This window comes from Rissa tridactyla, chromosome 7 (genome assembly GCF_028500815.1).
Source record: "Rissa tridactyla isolate bRisTri1 chromosome 7, bRisTri1.patW.cur.20221130, whole genome shotgun sequence".
Lineage (NCBI taxonomy): Eukaryota > Metazoa > Chordata > Aves > Charadriiformes > Laridae > Rissa > Rissa tridactyla.
This window is the reverse complement of record NC_071472.1, coordinates 42426689-42448093: the sequence shown is the minus strand read 5'-3', so window position 1 is coordinate 42448093 and position 21405 is coordinate 42426689. Positions and strand designations below refer to the sequence as shown.

At 40.0% G+C, this 21405-nt stretch overlaps 1 protein-coding gene across 14 annotated transcripts in view; it reads left to right on the top strand.

Moving 5' to 3' along the window:
- The window catches only part of LRRFIP1 (LRR binding FLII interacting protein 1), a 113393-nt gene that overhangs the window by 81159 nt on the left and 10829 nt on the right, over window positions 1-21405 (top strand). For 3 of the 14 annotated variants that reach the window (XM_054208101.1, XM_054208098.1, XM_054208092.1), the window contains 9 exons: window positions 7502-7534; window positions 8369-8494; window positions 9846-9917; window positions 12131-12301; window positions 13170-13262; window positions 13742-13834; window positions 15028-15120; window positions 15596-15737; window positions 17403-21014. In XM_054208101.1, coding sequence (XP_054064076.1) covers window positions 7502-7534; window positions 8369-8494; window positions 9846-9917; window positions 12131-12301; window positions 13170-13262; window positions 13742-13834; window positions 15028-15120; window positions 15596-15737; window positions 17403-19507 — 2928 coding nt within the window. In that variant the 3' untranslated portion in view covers window positions 19508-21014. Of the gene's footprint in view, window positions 1-7501; window positions 7535-8368; window positions 8495-9845; window positions 9918-12130; window positions 12302-13169; window positions 13263-13741; window positions 13835-15027; window positions 15121-15595; window positions 15738-17402; window positions 21018-21405 lie in introns of those variants that run through there. The other 11 variants (XM_054208091.1, XM_054208095.1, XM_054208093.1 and 8 more) reach the window with 8 other exon arrangements.

Below are 21405 nucleotides of genomic sequence, written 5' to 3'. Positions count from 1 at the left end.
CTGTAACATGGACATTTGGAGTGTTCCTCTTCAGTAAACACACATCGTCTGCAGTAAGGAATTGCTTTGTATCTGACATCCCCCATCGTGCTGGTTCCCCCTTCAAACGCAGCCTGTGGTTTGAAAACCCGTGCGCTCCGGGGGTTTTCTCCTCCAGTTAGAACTGTGCAGTAGGTCTGCACCCGGCGGTGAAAGGTGCCTGAACTCTCCCTGCGGGGTTACTTCTTGTCATCAGGCAGGGAACAGGAGAGCCTTTTGATCATCAAGCGAGCCCTCTCCTAAGTGAGAAAGAGCTGAATAAACTGACTGGAACAAAAGAAAATGGAAGTGATAGAATAGAGCTATGTGCTCTGAAGTGTTGGCTTTTCTTAAAGACAAGGGTACATCCACTTTTTAAAATGATGATTTTATTTTTTTCATTAAAAAAAAAAAAAAGATTTTCATCAGATAATGTATGGCAGCTGGTGACCTATAAATAAATCAGTATTTTATTTAGTCCTGAGCTACGCATTTTTGCAGTATATATCTTACATTACTAATACTTCTTACATGGCTTTGCGAACTGAATTTCAATTATCCCCAAAGCCGAAAACAATCAGAATAACCAGCGATTCCATTAAAGTTCTTTAAGCGGAAGAACTGGGTTCCCATACATTAATGTTGGTTTCCATGACGTGTGTTTTGTATGCAGTCTGAGTCACTCACGCCAGTTGCTTACAGTCATCACAAAACGCAGCTTGCCCCTCCTGGGAGCTGTAGGGGATTTCTTGTCTCTCAATTCTTTGCTTACCCTTTGGACTGTTAGTGTGCAAGTGGCTGGAGATGATTAGCTGTGTCAGCACTGACGCTGGAGAGGTGCCAAGCCAAATCTGCTCTGCAAGGAGACACCAGACACGTTTTATTTTTTAAAAATTAGTGGTTTATTGCAGGGTCTGAAAAGCTTCTGTTACTTCCGTGGCCTTGAAGAGCTGAGAGTTAATGCCATAGTGCGTCGAAAAGGCCCCATTGCCGGGGCTTTGCTTCTCCTGATGCGAGTTAGTACGAGCCTTGTTAACGGGGTGGCGTTGCTCGTAAAAGTTCTAATTACTACACGGGGTCAATGCAGCAGCACCTTGTGATTTATTTTTTTCCTTTTTTCTTTTTTTTTTTTTTCCCCCCTGTATTAAATAGGCAACACCTTTTCATGTAACTCACAGTAAGGAATCCCTTGCCTTGCCTTTTACCAACAGAGGGTGTGAGGCATTTTGATAACATTTCCAGCTTTTTACTTCATCTTGGCAGTAAAGATGCTGAAACGGAGCCCTGTCTTCCAGTGGGCTTAGCAGTGTATCGCTTCCACTCATTCGTTCCCGAAACTTCATCTGCTTGGACTTCCTAAAGGAAGAATAAAAATCTCCTTGGACGATGGTGATAACTTATGAGAGGAAAAAAAGTGGTTGGTTTTGGCTATATCAGTAGTCTTCGTTAGAACTGTTTTAATATTGCCTACCCCCAAAACTGAGTTGTTTGATACCTTAATGTATCGAGACGCGTGCGTTCCAGATTCTGCTTTATGTATATTCTGGCGTTTACACATGTAAAGATTTGTTTCCAAGTTTACCTCTTAAATGGCTGGAAAGAAGAGTATCTGATGGGTTGAAAAGCTGAATTTCCAGCTGCTTACGTCCCTTGAGAGTGTGATAGTTTACAAAATCCATGTACTGTAATCATGAGTGCTTAACACTGAAGTTAAATATGATTTTCTTATGATTATGGGCATTATTAGGCAGAAAACCAAAATGGAACCGTTCCCAAGCCTAACTATCGTTAGAAATTACATATTGAGAGTGGAGAATGATTCAATTTAACTTTCTAAATTAAAGCGTGCAGTATCTTGTTACTGCAGCCCTTAAATCTTTTCTCAGAGTTCTGTTTCCCCCTTTCACCACTGCTCATTAAACAGTGAGCAGAAAGCGACAGTAGTTTTCCTGCTGCACGCAGCTTCGCCAGCTCGTGTTCTCATTTGCGTTATCATGTTTATAATATAGTAAAAGCCAGGAAGATACTTAAACACAACATGTGAATATTTGTCTTTTGTATGCATTTTTAAGAATTCAGTATATCTGCATGAAGTTTGCCATTTGATTATTTTTCTTCAACATCTTTCCCATTATCCCTACTAGTAATTATTGTCTGCCGTCCTTGCAGTTACTGCGGATATGCAAATGTGTTGTTTAATATTAAGGCATTAGACTCGATATAAAGTTACAGATCTTAAGACTACTGAGAGCAAACATCAGGCCCGTCTGCACAGACGGAGGTAAATCTTGTGCCTGAGCTAGCGGCATGTTTTGGCTGAGATGGGCTTTTTAGTATGAATTGCTGGAATATTGCTTTTTTTAAAAATTAATAAATTACTAGTGAGAAGCAGTTATTTATACATTTGAAATAGAATGCAGCAGTATTTATCTGAAGACTTTCTGAGCAAAGGAAGGGAAAATAATAGGAGAGGGCACTTTTTGCTACCCTGGGAAGATGATCTTTCATATTAACTCTCTCTTTTCTTGTGGCGTCCCAGAGGGCGGGCACAGCCGTCGGCAGCCTGGTACCGACAGCAGCACGAGCCTAAAAAGCGCGAGACCGAAATGCAAGTGCCGCCGAGCCAGTGTGCAGTCTTCAGGTCACACATTAATGCACAGTTGCAAATAGCTTTTTTTTCCTTTATGTGAAGAATCTTATCATGTTCTCACCATAAATAAAATGCAGACAGTCAGAATTTTCACGGACACGGTTATCAGTGTGCTCAGGCTTTGCCTTCTCTCCTCTGCGCTCCCAGTTTTACGGTAAGGCTCATATCGTAGCGCAGCCACCCACAGCCCGGGTGTGCTTTCGGCCCCTCTGGAGTGAGGATTTGCTGCAGCACCAACACTTCAGAGACTGATAAGTTTGTTTAAGCAACGATGTTTGGCATAACACTCATTCCTGAGCAAAGATACTTCTGACAAATCCACTTTAGACCTGACAAAGTTCAGCAGTGATTTTTTTCCCCCTGCTGGCTTTCAAAGGCTTATTGCTAATTGCTAGTGTTAAGGTGCCTCCTCACTGGAAAAACACGCAGGAGCCCTCTGTGGTACTGCCTGCCCCAGCCCAGCTCATCAAACTGGTAAGATGGGGATTGTAGCAGGGGTTATATCGACTGCAGTACTTCTTGGTAGTTTTAATCCCTGTTTTTATAGATACCATCCTGTGTCCAGCACTACCTATTGCAAGATTATTATTTTTTTTCAGTGTGGGCCATATTTGCATTTCAAACTGTGCTGTGCTCCTTTAAGAGCAGGAAATTATCTTTATTTGATTTGTCATCCAAAAAAAAACAAAACCAAACCTAAAACCAACCCTTGCTTTGATGAGGAAGTTGATCTAAATGCACGATCTTAGGTGGAGCTGAGCCGTGATGGCCACGTACTGAACACGCTGCAGTTGTTCCCATACCCCAGGGTGGTACGTGGTGCTACCCAACTGCGGACGTTTCGCATTGCCCTTCCTCTCTAGCCTTGTTTAGTAGGCTGGAAGCTGGAAATTGTGCCTTAGTCCCAATTCCTCCGTCGATCTAAACATATTTTTCTCTTTACTTGCTGCTGGTGTGTAATGCTCACCTGTCCCAGGGTCCCTGGTCTCTTCAGTAGGTGTTTGAGAGTCATCTCAAATGGGTGAATATGATTTTTGTCTCGGACACTCACTGGTGGCAAAGAGCTTCAAGGGTTAACCCACTAGCTAGTAAAGAGAAACACTTTTTCAAACATTATACTAAAATGTTTTTATTATCTATGAAAAATAGGCGCTATATCCATATATAGACTTGCGGGATGATTTTTGCTCTTGTTAAGTTTCCAGCTGCCATGAGCCTCTGATATTGCTGACATTTTTGTAACGTGGCTCTGGATTTATTCTGAAATTACTGTCGGAAGAGGCTGAACTCTGAGCCCATTGTACTTATTTTGCAGAGAGCAACCTACCTATTCCCCTTGACAAAACAAAGAAGCACAGGCTGGAGTTCCTTGGAAAATTACTTCGTTTTTCTGCTTTTTTTACACACTCAAGTAAAAATGGCTCAAATTTGTTAGTGAAGGGGAAGGTAATCTGTGATTAGAGACCCATGCCCTTGGGGAAATGAAAAACGGTATAATGTTCTAGAAGTTAAAGGTCTGGTATCATTAGGTGGGTTCCTCTTTAGATCTCCTCTTCTAGCAAGTATTCTGTTAGTCCTTTCTATTTTCACGTGAAAAAGTCCCAAAGGCAGTATATTTGTACAAAGGGCTATGCCGAGTATAGACTGTGAAGGTGGAGAGGTTGCTTTCAGCCTGTTTAATCATTACGGTATTCTTTGTTGAATGATAATAGGGAAGGCAAGTATTTTGGCACAAGAATTCTGTGCAGCTTCAAATAAAAATAAACTTTTTCTTTTCTTTTTTTTTTTTTCCTGATCTTTCTCTGTTTGATTTCCTACTGGATCAAATGCCAAAGGGCTTGTCGGGGACCGTGTGGGAGCTGAAAACCTGGAGTTCCCTCTGGTGGCTGAGTGCTGTTGGAAAGCGGGATATACCTTTTTAAAGGAGTGATACTGTGAATACATTAACCTAAAGAGGAGCAGTATGAAAACTCTATAAATATTCACCTAAAATAGACTTCTGTCTTTCTACGAGACACTTTTTACAGCTTTTTGGTGTATCACTGCCTCGTATTCATAAAATTTAAACGCTGCTTGTTTCAGACTGACTTTTTGCTTAGAAAAGTGTTGCGTAGCAGGAGGCACCTTTGTGATGAAAGGACGCTGTGTTAAAATGAGGAACTGGCTTTCCTCAAGACATACTCAATTTTTAAACTTTAATATTTAAATAAACTGGTAACGGTAGTTACTGTATTTGAGGAGAAAATGCTCTGACTGTTCCATTCGTGGCACTAAACGGATGAGGGCATCGCTAGGGAAAAGGAAATCTTCTGGGGTTTTGTGTTGGGGTGGTTTTTTTTAAAACCGCTGCAATTTTAGAAGCTACTTAATAGCTTTAACTATTAAAGATTATGCCACCTCAGAGAATTATTAAGGACTGTTTTGCAATAAATGTGTGGGAAGCTTCAGAGGCGTGGTTATGAGTGTGCTGAGTAGAAATGTCCTCGGTATGAATATCTCTCACCACATTGTCTTCAACATTTTCCCCTTTCTAAATGGAAGCTTTTATTTAAGTCATGACGCATCGTTAAAAAGTACCAACATTTGCTCCCTTCTTTATCTATTAAAAACGGTGGTTGCACATTTCTTTTTCAGAAAACAGAGGACATTCTGCAAATGGCTTAGGGAGAATAATATTTTGAGTTGTGCCCTGAGCCCGTAAGGTAGACTTTGCAAAAGGCTGTATATAAATAAATGTATATAGATAGATTGGGGGGGGGGGGGTGTATATAGTAATGGTTGGTAGCACACAATATTTACACTGCCACAGCCATCTGGATAAACAACAACAGAGTGTTTGGCTGGGGTAGAAGGCTGCCAATACACCACTGGGAGCTGTCTGGCGTGAAAATAATAGGCTGTTTGCAAAAGTCAAGTCCATCTTGTTTACTGGGTCTGAACTGAAGTATCTGCCTTCATCAGTGACCTTCGCTTATTGCATCCAAATTCAGAGATTTAATGGTTCCCCCCCCCCTCCAAGTACTTTGTGTATTCAGTGTCTTAGCAAAGTTCATATCCAGTGCTCTAAGTCTGGCTTATTTTACTTAGAAGCCCAAGTCTTAAATTTTCTTAATGCTAATCATAGGGAATTTATGATACAAGATGTGTTGTCAGTGTAAAAGGCTGATTTGTAATAGGCACCTTTCTGGGATTTTTTTTTTCCTAGGATACCATGGGTAATATGAAAAATAGTGAGTGGGATCATCCACATGTTGCTGTGTGTAATTCAAAGAAAAAAAAAAAACAACCCTATGCCAAATGCAAACTGATTGGAAAGAGGTGTTGTTTTGGAGTGCGTTTTCAATGAAACTTAACTATCCCTTGGCTTCCCCTGAATCGGATCTATCCTGATTATTTTTTTTCAGTCATTTAAAAAACACTGTTCCCTTTGGCTCTCAGGTTCTTGGTCTGGGGAAGCCATTAATTTTCTATAAATCTTTTGGGAAACCATCGTGACTGTGGTGGGGCACGTTCCCAGAAGAAGTTGACATCGTCTGGATTTCTTGAGTTCTGCTAAGTTTCTCCTTTCATGCACTCCTTTTTTTAAACTGAGTTTCATTTTTAGATAGAGCTACTCATAAAAAGTATCCCCAGCCCCAGTAGCAAGATGAATAATGATGAAACACTTGATTTTAAATTTCCACTCTTGGAAACGTGTATATTTTGTTTGGTTTCAGAGCAGGAAAATGTTGATAGGATGGTTCCTATCAAGGAAAAGAAAAATTCTGCTCAGGCTGTACGTGGGTTTCGCTCTCTAATTTTCTTTTAAGCGTTTAAGCTGCCTGTGTCCGTGGTAATTTTCTGTACTCCTAAAAGCTACTTTGGCTCTGTTTTGTTTCTTCTAGACTAGTTTTAGCGCAGGATCTCTCTTCTGAATTGGTAAATTCCAGTGAAGTACTGAAACCAGAAGAGAGCTGTTTATTTAGACTTTGAACTGGTCCCTGATATTTCACTTGAGCATCAGTTTTTGTAGTCTCAGCCTTATTTAGATCTTTGCTTGAAGCCTTTTGTCTTGGGCGAAGTAAACTTTTCAGGGGGTTTAAGCTTTAGACTTCTTTTTTCTTTTCTTTTTTTCTTTTTTTTTCCCTGTTCCTCTTCTTTTGGGAGGGGTGCAGACACAGTGCAGTCCTTCAAGTCTGACTTGGTACCTTGCTTTTTGCAGTGGGGGAGGATGTGCTAGCAGGCTTTGGAGGTAGCCTTTTTTAGTTAAGGTCTATAAAAACATGTAACTTCAAGAAACTCTCTTGGTGTGGAAATCTAGTGATCTTTCAATTTAAAAACTTAACCTCTCTACTTAAGCGAATTGCTGTTTGGGTCCATTTGAGGCATATTTTTAAATTGTTCTAAAGTAAATGGGAGTAGCTGCATCTGTCAGCACAGCTGGTTTTATGTCCGGAGAAGGATATCTGGGGCTTCAAGTTCATGCCCATGTAGGTCTTTGTGTTCTTGCTTTGTTATCTCCTAGATCGAGTGCCATCTTCATGTTTGAAACACTGTGATGTAGAATATGGAAAAAAAGTATTCCTCTGTCTTATTTAATAGACTAAATAGGTTTTTATCGATAAGTATATTCCGCTCAATTGTGTACTGCTTAGAAATCTGAGGTGAGTTGTCTGGCCATGTGCCGGAGCTGCCAGCCAGGACACCGCTGTTCTGTGTGAGCCGGCTGCTTTTTGAGTGGAGAGAAATTGCTAATGAAGTCTTTCACAGGTTTAAGAATTCCCTTTCTGATATCTTGCTGCCTTCGCTTCTCCTTTATTATCTAACGTTTCCTTCTACATCTCTGTTTTACAGATTGAGGAAAGGCCAGAAAAAGACTTTGAGAAGGTAAGAAGGATCTTCTGAATTATTCTGCCAATAACGCTTTCTTCATGTCCTTTTTGGTAGGTAGTTGAGTGTACAGAAGTCGAATAGAAAATCCACTGTGGGGCAGAACTTTGAATTAACAGAGCCTTCTACTACTACGGTTTTTTAAAGACAAACTTTTAAACCTCTGGTTATTCAGAGGTTAAGTAGCTGACCTTCAGTAACAGTTTGCTGAAATTGCTTTAGGCTAAGCCAAGTGAATACTGATTTTATTTATTAGATTTTAATTATGGTATTATGTAAAAATAAATGACTATAATAAAAGGGGCAGATACTGTAGTAGTGAGGCATTGGCTTAATGCAGAACCCTCAGTACACTAAAGCAGTTAATGTGGCTACTGTTGCAGAACAGATAAATGCCCGCGAAAGGAGAGCAGCTTGAGGGACAGTCAGAAGCATCCACAAAATGTATTATTACAAGTTTTGAAAATATCTGGCAAGATGATACTAGCCCCTAAAGACTTTGTCTAATTTAGAATTAATGGTTAGAAGCTAAGCCATGCAAGCTCCTGTTTCAGTGGTGTTTAAATACATCTGACCAGCCTTTTCTCATTAGTTTCCCTTGTTAAATTTTGACATTTTGATTTTTCTTCTTAGAAAGTTACATTTTTAATCAAATTTGCATAATTCAGAAGTGCAAGGGTTGGTGTAATGTGTCTATTTAAAAAAAAAAAAAAAAAACAAAAAAAAACCCCACCAAAACCAAACAAAAACCACTCCCCAAAAAACAAACTACAAACCCACACTGTATCTGGAAAAAAAATCATAACCATTTTTAACTGTGTGTGATTGTAGGGAGCACGTACTGTTTCAAGCTTATCTGCAGCTACCTTAGCTTCTCTGGGTGGGACTTCCTCACGACGAGGCAGCGGGGATACATCCATCTCAGCTGATACAGAGGCATCTATTAGAGAAATCAAGGTAAGAAATACTTTAAACCAGCATAAATTTTTTGGAATCTGTCTCTCAGCTATGGCTCTTTTGGTCAGAATTTTTTGATGCGTTGCATGTGATAGTAAACTGTAAGATTCTTGAAAGTAGTGCTGATGTTCCCATTACTGATGATAGAAATTGTCGGTAGGAATTGGGACTGACAGGCTAATGCTAACTAGGACTGTCCCCTGCATTATTATTAAGTAGACTAATATTATCTAAAGGCTATTATTAAATATGGTTTAGACTTCTTTCCAAAAAAGAAGCTGCCTTGTCTCCCCCTCTTGGCAGTTGAATTGTGTGCTATAAGTGAATAGCTTCATTAGAGGGAAGCTAGTGTGTATTGCAGGAATATTTGGGTGAAGTCCTGTGGCGTACGATATTGGATGAGACTGATGCTAACAGACACATCTCATCCTACCCTAATGAAACAGGAAATGGCGTCAATATAGCACGCTGATAGGAGGATTGAAATAATACAAGAAGCACTGTACTTACGGGATGCTGATCTGGGGAGGGGGCTGTATTTTGTAGTCTTAATTCGTGATTCCATGAAGTTAGACACCTTTGAATAGCAAATAGCTGTGCCATCCCCTGTTCGTATCATTGCGTGCCTGGCTGGGTAGTCCATGGCTAAATTGTTTTTTGTAATCTGTTTTGGTTTTTTTTTTAATGCTCCAATCTGAAGACTGTTTTAAAATGGGGAATCGGAGTTCTGTTAACTTTCATGCATACGACTTACAACTCCTCTGAAATTACAGCCAGTTAAAGTGTCTGGAACTTGTATTAGGACCTCAGGTACAAGCAGGTCTGTCCCACTTCCACAGCGCTGTAAAACAGCTGAAAGATAGCCGTTTGCTGGTGACCAAGGACAAAAGGGGAGAGAGACTGTGAAACAGGACACACAATTAACTTTAGTGTGACGGATGGTTTTCATACAGTCTCTCCTACGTCTCTAGCGTAGCCTGTATTTTAGGCTGGCTTTGGCAGCTCTTACCCTTAATAGCAGAATTCCTCAAAAAGGGTGATAATTAGTGAGAGGGACAGAGAGGGGCGGTGTAGCTGGGGCATATAATTATTGGAGGCTTTGAAGCTGGGTCCGTATCTTATCCTTAACATTGAAGATCTCATTTTTTCCAGTCAAGAAGAGCAGAATTAGCGTAAACTTCTAACCAAGAAATTTCCTTGTCTGGCAAGGCTTCAGGTTAGGATCAGACTGCTTAACCTACGTGGTAGAAATACCTAAGTGAGAACTTTGGATACTTGCTTTTTGCTATCAGCCGCGCTTCCGCCCGTTAGTTTCAGTGGCATCATTCACCTTTCTTGCCATTTCCCTCAGGATATCTATGAGTTAAAGGACCAGATTCAGGATGTAGAAGGCAAATACATGCAGGGACTGAAGGAAATGAAGGTACTGGTTTATTGCAGACGGGGAGTGTGATCATTAACACCAGCTGAACATTCAGAGAGCCAGTGTGAGACCTAGAACTGACCTTGCATGCTTTCTTCTGGGGGGGAGTGGGGTGTAAATTGTGTGAAAAGCATTTCATTAACTGGAAGAGTATCCCGTTCTGAGCTCAATTGGTTGTGGTGAGAAATGCTTCCGAATGAAAGGCTGCTGATTACTATTGCATGTTGTCTTTGCTGTTTTGAGAAGGTAATAATTTTGCTAGGAAATTAAAATAATTAGGTTGTTTTTTTCAGTTTCCTAATCCGGGAAGCCTCCCAATATTGGAAGATGAACTAAAACTCATGTCCTACAGCTATGAAAAATCAGAATGTAAAAGCTTGTATATTTTTGTTCCAGCGTGCCTTTGGAAGGCTGTGCGTGTGAGGTGGTGACTATCCCTTTGGTTTCATATTTAGATGACAGAAGACACCCTTAAACAATTCTTGTACCAACCCTTCATGTAACAAAGCTTGTTACGTGAAGAACGAACCCTCACAGCAGTTGGGACAAAGGAAGCGTTCACCACTTTCATGAAGCCATAAACCAGTTTTGGTGCAAGAACTAACCTGTGCATCTGCCCACCACCACCTCGTACATGAGTAAGCAGCAACATGAGCTGCATTTTTTTGAAAAAGGCAGCTTTGCAAATATGTCTGTAGACATCCAGGCATAAAATGCAACATTTATCAGCATTAATTGCTGACTTTGTCATCGGCCTAACGCTGTGACAGGTGAAGATGCTGCCATGTTAAGTGAGCTCTTAATGGAAAAAGAGTAGTTTGGCCCTTTTCCTGTAAAACCGTTTTTTTTTTTTCCCTGGTCACTGTATAGCACGTGTAGCAAAATAATCATACAGCATAAAAATGTAGGTCACTTTTCAATTTGTGTCTCTCAGATTGCCTTTTGTGGTGATTTGTACCTAAGCCGCACTGCTTGATGCTAAGAAAACAAAATGTTGCACGCTGAAGGAGAGGTGCAGCAGCTGCCTTAACTTCTGACTTGCATATACTTCCTTGCCAGCTAATTTCCGAGATTTAATCCTAACCACTGTTTCCAAATCCTGGCTGCTTTCCTTTGCTTGGGGAAAGGAAAGGATTTCTCATCCTTGGGCTGGAAAGTGCACTGAAACAACACAGTTTGTGTTTGGAACTGTACAACTTCACGTCCCTAAAGACAAATTCTCTTATTTGTCAATAGAAATGTAAACTAAACTGATTCAAACTTAATTTTGCCGCTATCATCCCGAGTTCCATTGACTGAATGAAAAGGGAAGTATATGAAACTCACCTGTGCTTTAGATGTAATTACTAGAATTACTTAAGTTCTGAGAGAAATTGCTTGATTTGTAAACTAAAATGTTGACACGAGTGTCCTCCTCGTTTGCATATTTGCACTGTTTTGTTAAAGTAACTCTTTTATTTCCATAGTAAATTCTGCAAAGTTTGACTGCACAACATGGAAAATGTTCCTGATCTTTATTTTGCCATCATCTGTTGCTCTAAATACCTCAGTATCTTACATTCAGGTCAAGTTGACAGGAGAGGTTTTCGAGACCCTGGGAATCGTGTCTTGTAGCGTAAATTTGTAAAGAAGGGATGTGATATAGGAAACCTCATGAAAAATGATACATCAGGTCACCAAAGCTGCAGCTTTTTCATGGCAAATTCTAATTCCTGAGGCGGTATATTTAGCGGTTCCCACGCTGCAAGGATCCCTGAAATTTGTGTGAAGTGGCTGTCAAACTGCCTTTAAATTAAAGCCTAAGATCATCTAAAATGATGTTAAATCAGGGCCAGTTTACCTTTAAAAAAAAAAAAATTCCAACTTGTCATCTTCAGCAGCTGCTTTTGAGCTGCCAACGTGCAGGCAGAGGGGGAGGAGGGAGAAGGAAGAAACCTCTGAGAAAGCAGAAGCTGAAGCAGCAGAGAAGAGGGAAGGTTTTATCTGTCCTGAGGTGAGGTTCCTCGCTTGTAAACAGAGGTCTGGTGGGAACGCCGGGGAGGTTATCCTCACCCTGGGACAGTCGGTAAGCCTCGCTAGCACACGATTAGCACTCCTCTCCGTAGGACTACTCAGCACGCTTGTGGTTCATCCTTAATTTTCTTGTTGAAGGTCTCGATTGGCAAAGTATCCTTTCTAACTTGACTCTGACTGCGGTTGCTTATTCTTTGCAGGACTCTCTAGCTGAAGTTGAAGAGAAATACAAGAAGGCTATGGTGTCAAATGCTCAACTAGACAATGAAAAAACAAATTTCATGTACCAAGTAGATACCCTAAAGGATGCGCTCTTAGAGTTAGAAGAACAGCTGGCAGAGTCTAGGCGGCAATATGAAGAAAAAAGTAAAGTATGTATATAGCTATGGCATAAAGTTATTGAACAGGGAAAGACTCGGGGGGGGGGCGGGTGGGTTGCAGAGACCTTTCGGAGGAGGCAACCAAATTACTAGTCAAGATTTTAAAGAAGTTAACGGTTTAGTTACTGCTAAAGCAAGTGGAATAGCAGCATGTTATGTGGTTGTGATCATACAGATGGGAATCTTCCCTAAATTTCTCTCTTATAAAGCAATTTCTGAAGAAGTGAAGAAACGTTTTATATCGTAAGGCTGTATTAATATTATCACATGTCCTTTTATATTCCATCTTTACAGTAAATTCAGAGGGTTTTTTCAGAGTTGCGCAGTTTATATAGTTAAGGCAGCTACATGGTTGAGTGCTGAATTAAGTTTTACATGAATTTAGCATCTGACAGCTAGTGAGTTGGTGTTAAATACTAAAGCTGTGGCTTGTGTTAGCTTTTCAGAACTGGCTGTTCCCCTTGGGGCATTTGACTATAGTGTCACTTCAAAACGCATAGTTCCTGGAAGATACCATGTGGTTTTTTTAAAGCCCACGATGCCTAGCTAACTTTTAGTACAGGGAAAGAGTGGGTTAAATTCTCAGCCATTCATCTGCGAAGTCTGCAGGACTTGAGTGTAAAAAGTATTTGCTGCCAGCCTGCCGCTCAGCTCACAAAACTGGCTAAATGATGCCTGTCGCTTCTATATTTGATGGAATAATAGCGTCTTGGAAAAATTGTGTTCTTGTGGAAATGTGATGAGAGGAATATTAAAGCATTGCATTGCAGTAAGCATTTTCTTTGCGTTTGGGCTTATTTTCTCCTTTTTCATGGGATGCTATTTTTGATCAATAAAAATGTCATGTCATTATTCATAGGAATTTGAGAGGGAGAAGCACGCTCATAGCATATTGCAGTTTCAGTTCATGGAAATCAAAGAGGCTTTGAAGCAAAGAGAAGAAATGCTTGCAGTAAGTAACTTTTTTTTTCACCTAATGACTTCTTTGGTTGGTATGTTCCCAGTTAGCAGTAGGGGTGTAGAAGGTGAGGCATGGAGAATTTTATTCCCTACTCAAGTTTCTCACCTGAAGAAATACTAGTGTTTCAGGCCAAACAGGTTCAGCGCTGACTAGCAGAAATAGTACTTTCATAAGTATTATCTGAAATTGGACTTCTTTTTTGCCTTGTCTGTAATATGAAATAAGCTGTATTTCGGACAGCTGTTTGTGAAGATGCAGAGGAAACGGCTACGGTCTCACTTTGTTGCAAGTCATCTTGTGGTTGTCTTCAGGGGTGTAGGTTTAGTTGAGATGTCAGAAACTGTGAAACTCTGCATGAAGATACTCTTTAGCACCTGACTTTTTTCATTCTTTGGCATCACTGCAATCTTGACCTCCTTTGTTAACCTGTTACCTGCTTTCTGTCTTCTTGTTTTGCTCCTGTCTCTCAGGAAATCCAACAGCTGCAAAAGAAACAGCAGAACTATGTCAGGGAAATTTCTGATCTTCAGGAGACAATAGAATGGAAAGACAAAAAAATAGGGGTAGGACTGTCAACTCCTGAAATGCGTTCAGAGTGGCACTGTCATTGTCCAGCTGATCCCGCTTTTGCAAAACCTCACGAATAAAATCCTCCTTAGTGACTTTGCTTGGTGTGGCTGTCTTACTATATTACCAGGGAACTAGCAAATAGCAGATTTTGTCTTTGGGCAGTATCATGAAATCCAAGAAAAATTTAGCAGCTGGTCTGACTTCAAAACCTAGGGGTAATTTATTTGCTGCGGTGCACCAATTTGTATTTGCAATATTGAGAAAGGAAGTGCTATTTATAATGCAATTCCATCAGCACTGAATTTTCGCTTATGCAGATTTAATCTGCGGACTGAGCAGAAACTGGAGTGTGATACAAAAGCAATAGAGCTATTTAGGGGCTATTGGGATGAAAGTCTCTAACTCTCCCTCGCTTCTCATCCCTTCCCACCGCCCTCTATCAAAGCCAAATGGAAACCCACTCTTAAATAAAAGCATGGCTTGCTTTTTTAATGATGAGCACTGAAAGACTTTCTCAATATAGGAGAAAGATATCTGGCAACTTGCCCATGGTTGCAATGTCCTCCAATAACTTGTAGGAATTTGAAACTCAACATTTTCTGATTTTTACTGTTCTATTTGTGCATTTATATCGAAATATTGGAGGGGCTGAGTAGCAAAATACGCATTTGCACCTGGTACATCCCAGTCTAAAGATGACTGATTTTTCAGCTTTCGAATTAATTGAAATGTACTGCACCCACAATGGTAACCCGTGGAATAAAAAGACTAGTAAAATCTGCTGGCCCTGCTTTCATGCCGTTCTGTTAACACATGGGAATTGCATTATGCCTTCAATGTGCACATTGAAGTAATATGGATATGAATTAACTTGTCTAACAAATAACAATGAAAAGCGGATCCTCGTTTGAAGGATCCCTAATGAAAGATTGAGCTCTGGCTGTCTGTAGTAGGAATTCCTGGTTATTGAATGAGCTGAGCATTTCTTGGATTTGAAATTTATCTGTGTGTATGTAAACTCGGTCCTTTAATCTGTAAACTTTACCTTTTTCACATGTGCCACTTCCATGAATCTCTGAATATCTTAAATCTGCTCATTTTTGTTTACACTTGCTTTTCATGGTCTTTACTTGTCTCCCTTCCTTTCTTCACATCTCCTCGCCCTCTGTCTGTGTTGGGAACTCAGGCATTAGAGAGGCAGAAAGATTTCTTTGATTCCATAAGGAGTGAGCGGGATGACCTTAGAGATGAAGTGGTTGTGCTGAAGGAACAACTGAAGGTATGCAAGAGGAATAAAAGAAACTTATATTCAGCTGCTGACTTTTTCCTCCTGTACATTTCTGCAGAAAATTTGAATCTAGCTTAATAGCAAGAGTTCTATTTTCATGTTGCCTACAAGTTGCCATTTCAGGGATTTTTCTAAATAAAGTCCTTCCCTCTAATGTTGATGGTGAGCGCTTAGTATAGACTGTAGGATTAAGCAGTTGCTTTTGTAGGAGACGCTTCTCTGAGGAACATTTTGTGCGTCAGATTTATGGTTTTTAAAAAAAAAAAAAAAGCTGGGATCACAGCCTTTCTGTCATAATGGTTAAAGTGAGAACTGTAATATTCTGTGCCCTTTTTAAGCTTTCCAGCCATTTTTAATAGAAGAATTGAAGCAATTGTTTATTCAGAATGTCAAGGACAAGAACACCTGAACTGTCCTCCCCTTTCTGAGCAGCAGGCTTTAAAGCGTTTCTTCTGCTTCTCCACAGAAACATGGAATAATCCCAGGCTCTGACGTAGCCACCAACGGGGAGACATCAGACATTCTCGATAATGAAGGACACTTGGATTCTTCCAAAAATGTTGCAGGCACAACTCAGGCATTAAAGCCAGGAGGCGATGGGATGCTAGGTAAGTGCTGTATATCCTTTCACATCTTCCTGTCTGTCTGTCCGTTCATTCATCTTTGCTTGGAGTTTGGGCGTTCGTTAGTAGGACAATTAACACATCACGCAGCATGCTACTTGTCAGATCACTTCCTATGCATTTTTCTGCTTAATATTTATTAGCACTTCAAGTATGTTGTGCAGTTTCCTGCAAAGGCAGACTTCATTTCCCATTCAAGGACTCAAAGGACAAGAATACAAATATTACATTACAGATAAGTAGCAATCATTTAGTTACTATTTGAACCCTGAATTTGAAAATTGTCCCGGAATAATCCTACTGTTGTTGAATATTATTCAGCACATGTCCTAAAGAATCAGAAAAAAAGCATTTTAGTTTCCTATAAAGAACTTATATGTTGGTTCATTTATATACCTGAGAACTATAAGTGTCTGCTGAGCAAACGGTGCTGGGCGCTGTTAAAACACACAAATGTATGAATTCGTTGTTCTTGGTATCTAGGACTACTGACCATTTCATATTAACACTTCAGCATTTTTACTTGCTGCAACAGGATTAACATTGGTAAATTCAAAGAGAGATGGATAGTACTAGGAAGGAGAAATCTGGATGGCAAAAACTTTGCTCTTATGCAGTTGTGATGGATGGCCTCTCAGAGAACTATTACACTAGTGGAAGGAAAGGAAATAATAGATCTTTTTTTTTCTGTTGTTTTTGTTCTAAATGAACATACTCATAAATAGCAACAGGCAGCCAACTATTGCAATTGCAAGCTATCTTGCTTTTAGCTGTTGGCTGCTTTTTCCTCACTCAGTTCTTGTGTGGAAACAATATGGAAACACCAAAACCAAGGTAAGGGTGTATTTTTAAGGTAACATGTTTTCTACCTCTTCTTATTCTGGTGTTTGTTTTTGTTTTGGTTTTTTTTTTGGAAATAGGTACAACATAGACCCAAAAGCTAACTGCTGAAACCACAAACACTGTTGTTCTAATACCTGTTGCTTCTAAATATTAAGTTGAAGAAAAACTGTTACAGAACCCCCCCCAAAACCAGAGAACTCCCCATGCCTCTGGCTGGATGAAGTGGCTGCAAGGGGCACTAAGTGCCTGAGCTTTGGTCTGTGTTGGTGATGTTAAACACCTGAACCACTTGCTTGCCAAACAGATTTTTACCTTCAGTGTTTGTCATATACACTGATGATGCCTGTTTATGATATTTAAGAGTAAAACATTACTCAGTAATCCTTGGTTATAATGGCATCAGATCCACTCTTGCATGCATGGAGTGGTGTCAGTGTTACAGTTGTAGATAATACTGCTGAGAAAGAACAATCTTTACTGTTACCTCTGCAGGTATTACTGTTAAATTGCACTGCTTGAAACAGTTGTTCTCATTTACAAAAGCTGTAATTCACACAGCCAAGTGCATAAATCTACTTTACAACAGCGCAAGCCAGCACCAGAGACTTCTTGCTTTGAGAGGGTGGTGGTAAATTTCACTGGTCAAAAACCCCAGGCCTTTACTAATTCAATTGCTGCTTTGCCTCACGTAATTGGCAAAAGCTGACCTCTTATTAACCTATTCTTTGATTCATTCTCTTTCGGGTTTTAAGTTGGGGAGGTAAGTGCTATGGTGTGGTCCCTTCAACTTTCTCAATGGTCTTTTAGGCAAAGCCAATGAAGTGGACATGAAAAATGAGATTTTGGAGGATGTGGGGAAAAGAGAAATCTTGCAGAATACTGAGCATGAGGAACACAAAGAGGAGTCTGAGGAGCAGGAAGTACAAACATTGCATGCTGGTGAAAATGCAAAGGCAGAAAAAATGGTTGAAGAATGTGATGCCCTGTCAACAGTGATGTTACCAGACAGTAGGTTCACAGAACAAATTCAAAACCTTACCGAACGTGTATCAGGGAGCACTTCTTCAAACAAGGATAGTGACACAGATGATTTGAGAAAGGAGACTGAGTCCACAGGCACAGCAGTCCAACAGCCTCTTAGTACGGAGGCTGAGCACCATGACTTAAACGCAAAGACAAATCAGAACTTGGAGGTGGGCTCTCAGCAAGGTCAGCAGATTTTAGAGACTCCTCAGGAAATGCCTGGTGTCTCAGGTCCAGAGCATGAACTGGAAGAAGTTGCACCCAAACAGGAAGAACGAGAGGATCTTAAAACTAGCCATGGCCCGAGTGGTAATGAAATGGATGAGGGAGCCGATATTGCAAGCGAGAGCCGTGAGTTGGTCTGTAACCAGGCAGGGCTACCAGAGGTTACAGAAGCAGGCTTGCTTAGTGAAGAGATAAACGTGGAGAGTCCTGTTGAGGGACTCCAGCACTCAGAAGAAAGTGCAGAAAAGAAGGTTACAGATGTCTTGGAGGAAAAACTCGTTGAAAGCAAAGACTGCACTGATGGAAGAATTGGTAAAACAGGAGGGGATAGAGCTGAAGAAGAAAATGAGGTTGGGAACACAGTTCAGGATCAGACGAGGGAAACGGAGTCTGTGGGTTTGGAAGGGACGGAGTCATGTGAAAGTGGTGTCCCACCAGATACAAGTGAAAAGGAACGTGGCGAAAGTCAGGCAGACATGCAACCAGTTTCTTCAGAGGACAGTCCTCCAGCATCATCAGAGGAACTAAATATGCAAGATAAAAATGAGCTTGAAAATGCTACGGCTGAGAAGGATGGGCAGAAGGAAGCATTAATAGAAGAGCTGGAGAGGTGTTCAGATTCTGCAGAAGCAGGTGAGCAAGATGAGGCATCTGTGGAGGCTGTAGGCTCTGTTCCTGAGCCAAAAGGAAGTGTGCTGCGGCAGGCAGAGCCAGACACAGACCTTGTGAAAGAGGTTACGACTCAGGAAACCAGTTTAGACCCAAGTCTTTTAGATGACAAAATTAAGGAATCAGAATTGGAAACAGGGGATGAGTCTGGGAAAGGAAAGGAAAGCAGGACAGAATGGGTAGAAGACTTAGAGCCAAAGGTAGAAGTCCAAACAGTTCAGTGTAGTGAGGAAACAACAGGTGATACGGTGGGAGAGAAAAGTATTCATTTAGATGGTGAAGTGCAGAATATAATTAAACAAGAGAAAAGTGAATCTAAGGAGTCAACTGCAGGTGTTAGTGTAACTACTGAAAACAAAGTTGATAAAGAAACAGTGAAAGAAAATGAGGAAGGGTTAGAGCTTGCAGACCACCGTGGTGGTGGATTTGCTTCTGAGGAAGGTGCAAATAATTCCCTGACACAGAAAGCTGAGCAGGATGAAAACGTTAGCGAACAAGTTAAATTGGAGGCTCAAGCAGAGGAGAGACTGGAAGATGATGGTGATGCATTTGATTTTGATGAAGAGTCAAAACAGATACTAGAAACTGATGAAAAATGTGATGCGGAGAAAGCTGATACACAGAAAGAGGGTGGTGGAGCAAATGGTGCTGTTGGAAAAACTGCCCAAACAGACGAAACCAGAGAAAGAACAGACAAAATAGAAACCAAAGATCCCTTGACAGAAGATGACAGCTTGCAGCATAAAAAAGGAGATGAGCCTGAAGAAGCAGGGCGCTTGCAAGGGGAAGCGTCATGGAAAACTGATGAGAAGACTGATGTGATGGAAGATGAAATCAAAGCATCAGATTCTAACAAAGTGGAAAAAATACCAGATGAAAATGTTTCAGAACAGGATTTGGAAGGTGCTGGCAATAACAGGGATGAAAGCAAGGAGGATTTGCAGGGTGGTAGAAGGGGTAAGGGTAAATCTAGAGATGACTGTACAATATCATAAGTTCGGAATCTCAAGGCTACACGAGTTATATGCCGTTCGATCGGTCCCAGTACAGAAACATGCACTTTGCACAGTACATCAGAGCTTAGGAATATTCTTTAAGTTTTTTTCGTTATAGATAGCTCTCATCATAATACAATGTTATGTGGGTGGTAACGATGCAAATATTAAGTTATTCACTGACGTACCTAGCCACAAGAAATCGTGCGTGGGTTTGGTTTTGCTGTGTCTCAGGTTTAAAGTTTATCACCAAAAGAGCAAGCTTCGCAAATCGACTATTCAGACTATCTTGCAATTAAAGTACTTTTAGTGTGGGTAACTGCTACTGAGGAATTTCTACAGGAAATTCTTTTTTTCTAGCCTAGATGATAGATGTCTTGAACGTGCTTATGTGCATTGGACCTTTGTGAATTTATGCACATACTTGTGTGTACTTACGTGCATTAGACCTACAGTAAGTACATTAACACTTCATGAAGGAACTCAGTAAATCAGCAACACTGATCTGATGTTGGAACTTCTTTCTGAATGATTAAAGCCTAGGAACCAATTTTTTTTTATTATTATTTTTTTACTATGAAAAAAAAATACTTGCATTCCACCTTTTGTGTATTTCTAATATGGTCCTATTCCAAAATATAGTCCAAAATATAGTTAGAACACTGTGAATGTGCTTAGTCTAAACTTTTTTGGAAGAAAACATACAGTTTGAAGACAGTGGAACATACAGGTCTTAGTTTGCTGAAAGGAATAAATGTATACATGTTTACTTTGTCTAGGCACTTTGCACCACAATAGGCCTTTTACACCATGTCTCACATGGGGTTTTTATTTTTTCTGAAGAAAGTGTCAATACACACTGTAATGTGTGCTTAGGTTTGCTATCAAGTACTGTCTAGCTAAGAATATATAAAAATATCTATTTTTCCGGGAAGTTTTTTGTTTAAAATTGCATATCCTTACTACATTATTTTTTGCAAACTATGATTCTGAAGGAATGTTTTTATTTCTGAAAAAATTCTTACCTCTTCTTTTCTGGAAAGAAGACAACTTTGCATGTCTTAATTCTTATTGGATATCAGACCAAAGAGAATTGTTCTGTATATTATTCTCTTATTCTCTGTGCCTTTTTGAAAAGCTAGATTGCTTTGAATTGCTGGCATAAATTAGATGCTCCATTGGTATATTTCTTCTTGCATTTTTGCTAGTACTTGGGAGGAAGAGTATGTTTTGCATACTTAAAAATTCATTTAAAGTTGGTTTAAGCAATGAACATCCCAAGGGAATGCAAGCTGAGGAGCTGGTGGGGGTGGGCAGGGGGACTGTGGAAGGCTGTATTTGTGTTGATGTTACAAAGTTGATGGAATACAAACAGACTGCAAAATTTCGAGATGTATATCAAAATGTACTGAGCTGTATATAATAGAAATAAACATATTTTATACTTCAAATTGCCTGTTCAGAGCACTGTTTATAAACCTGCGTAAATATTTATTTAAATCTATATAATTTCAAAAAACATTTTTCTGCAGCTTTGTTAAATTTATTGCGTTGGGCTACATAGCTAGAAGAGCTATCTTACTAGGAATGGGCAGCCTTGGTGTTTGAGGACCTTTAATATATGATGGCATCCTTAACTGTAAACCTGTAACTCTTTGCATGTGGCTTCTCTCCAACTTACAACAGTTCCAGTATGGTTTCTGTAAGTATTAGCAGTTGTTCTTCTTAAGGGTTTACACTAAATGCTAATCTAAAAAGTCATAGATCTTAAAATCTACGTTTTATTATGTAGCAGTGTTTATTTAAAGATTTGTCTTCTGCTGTACTCGCAACAGTAATATATAGCATAATAGAATGGTTTAATGTTGGAAATATTTTAAATGTATGTATATTTAAAT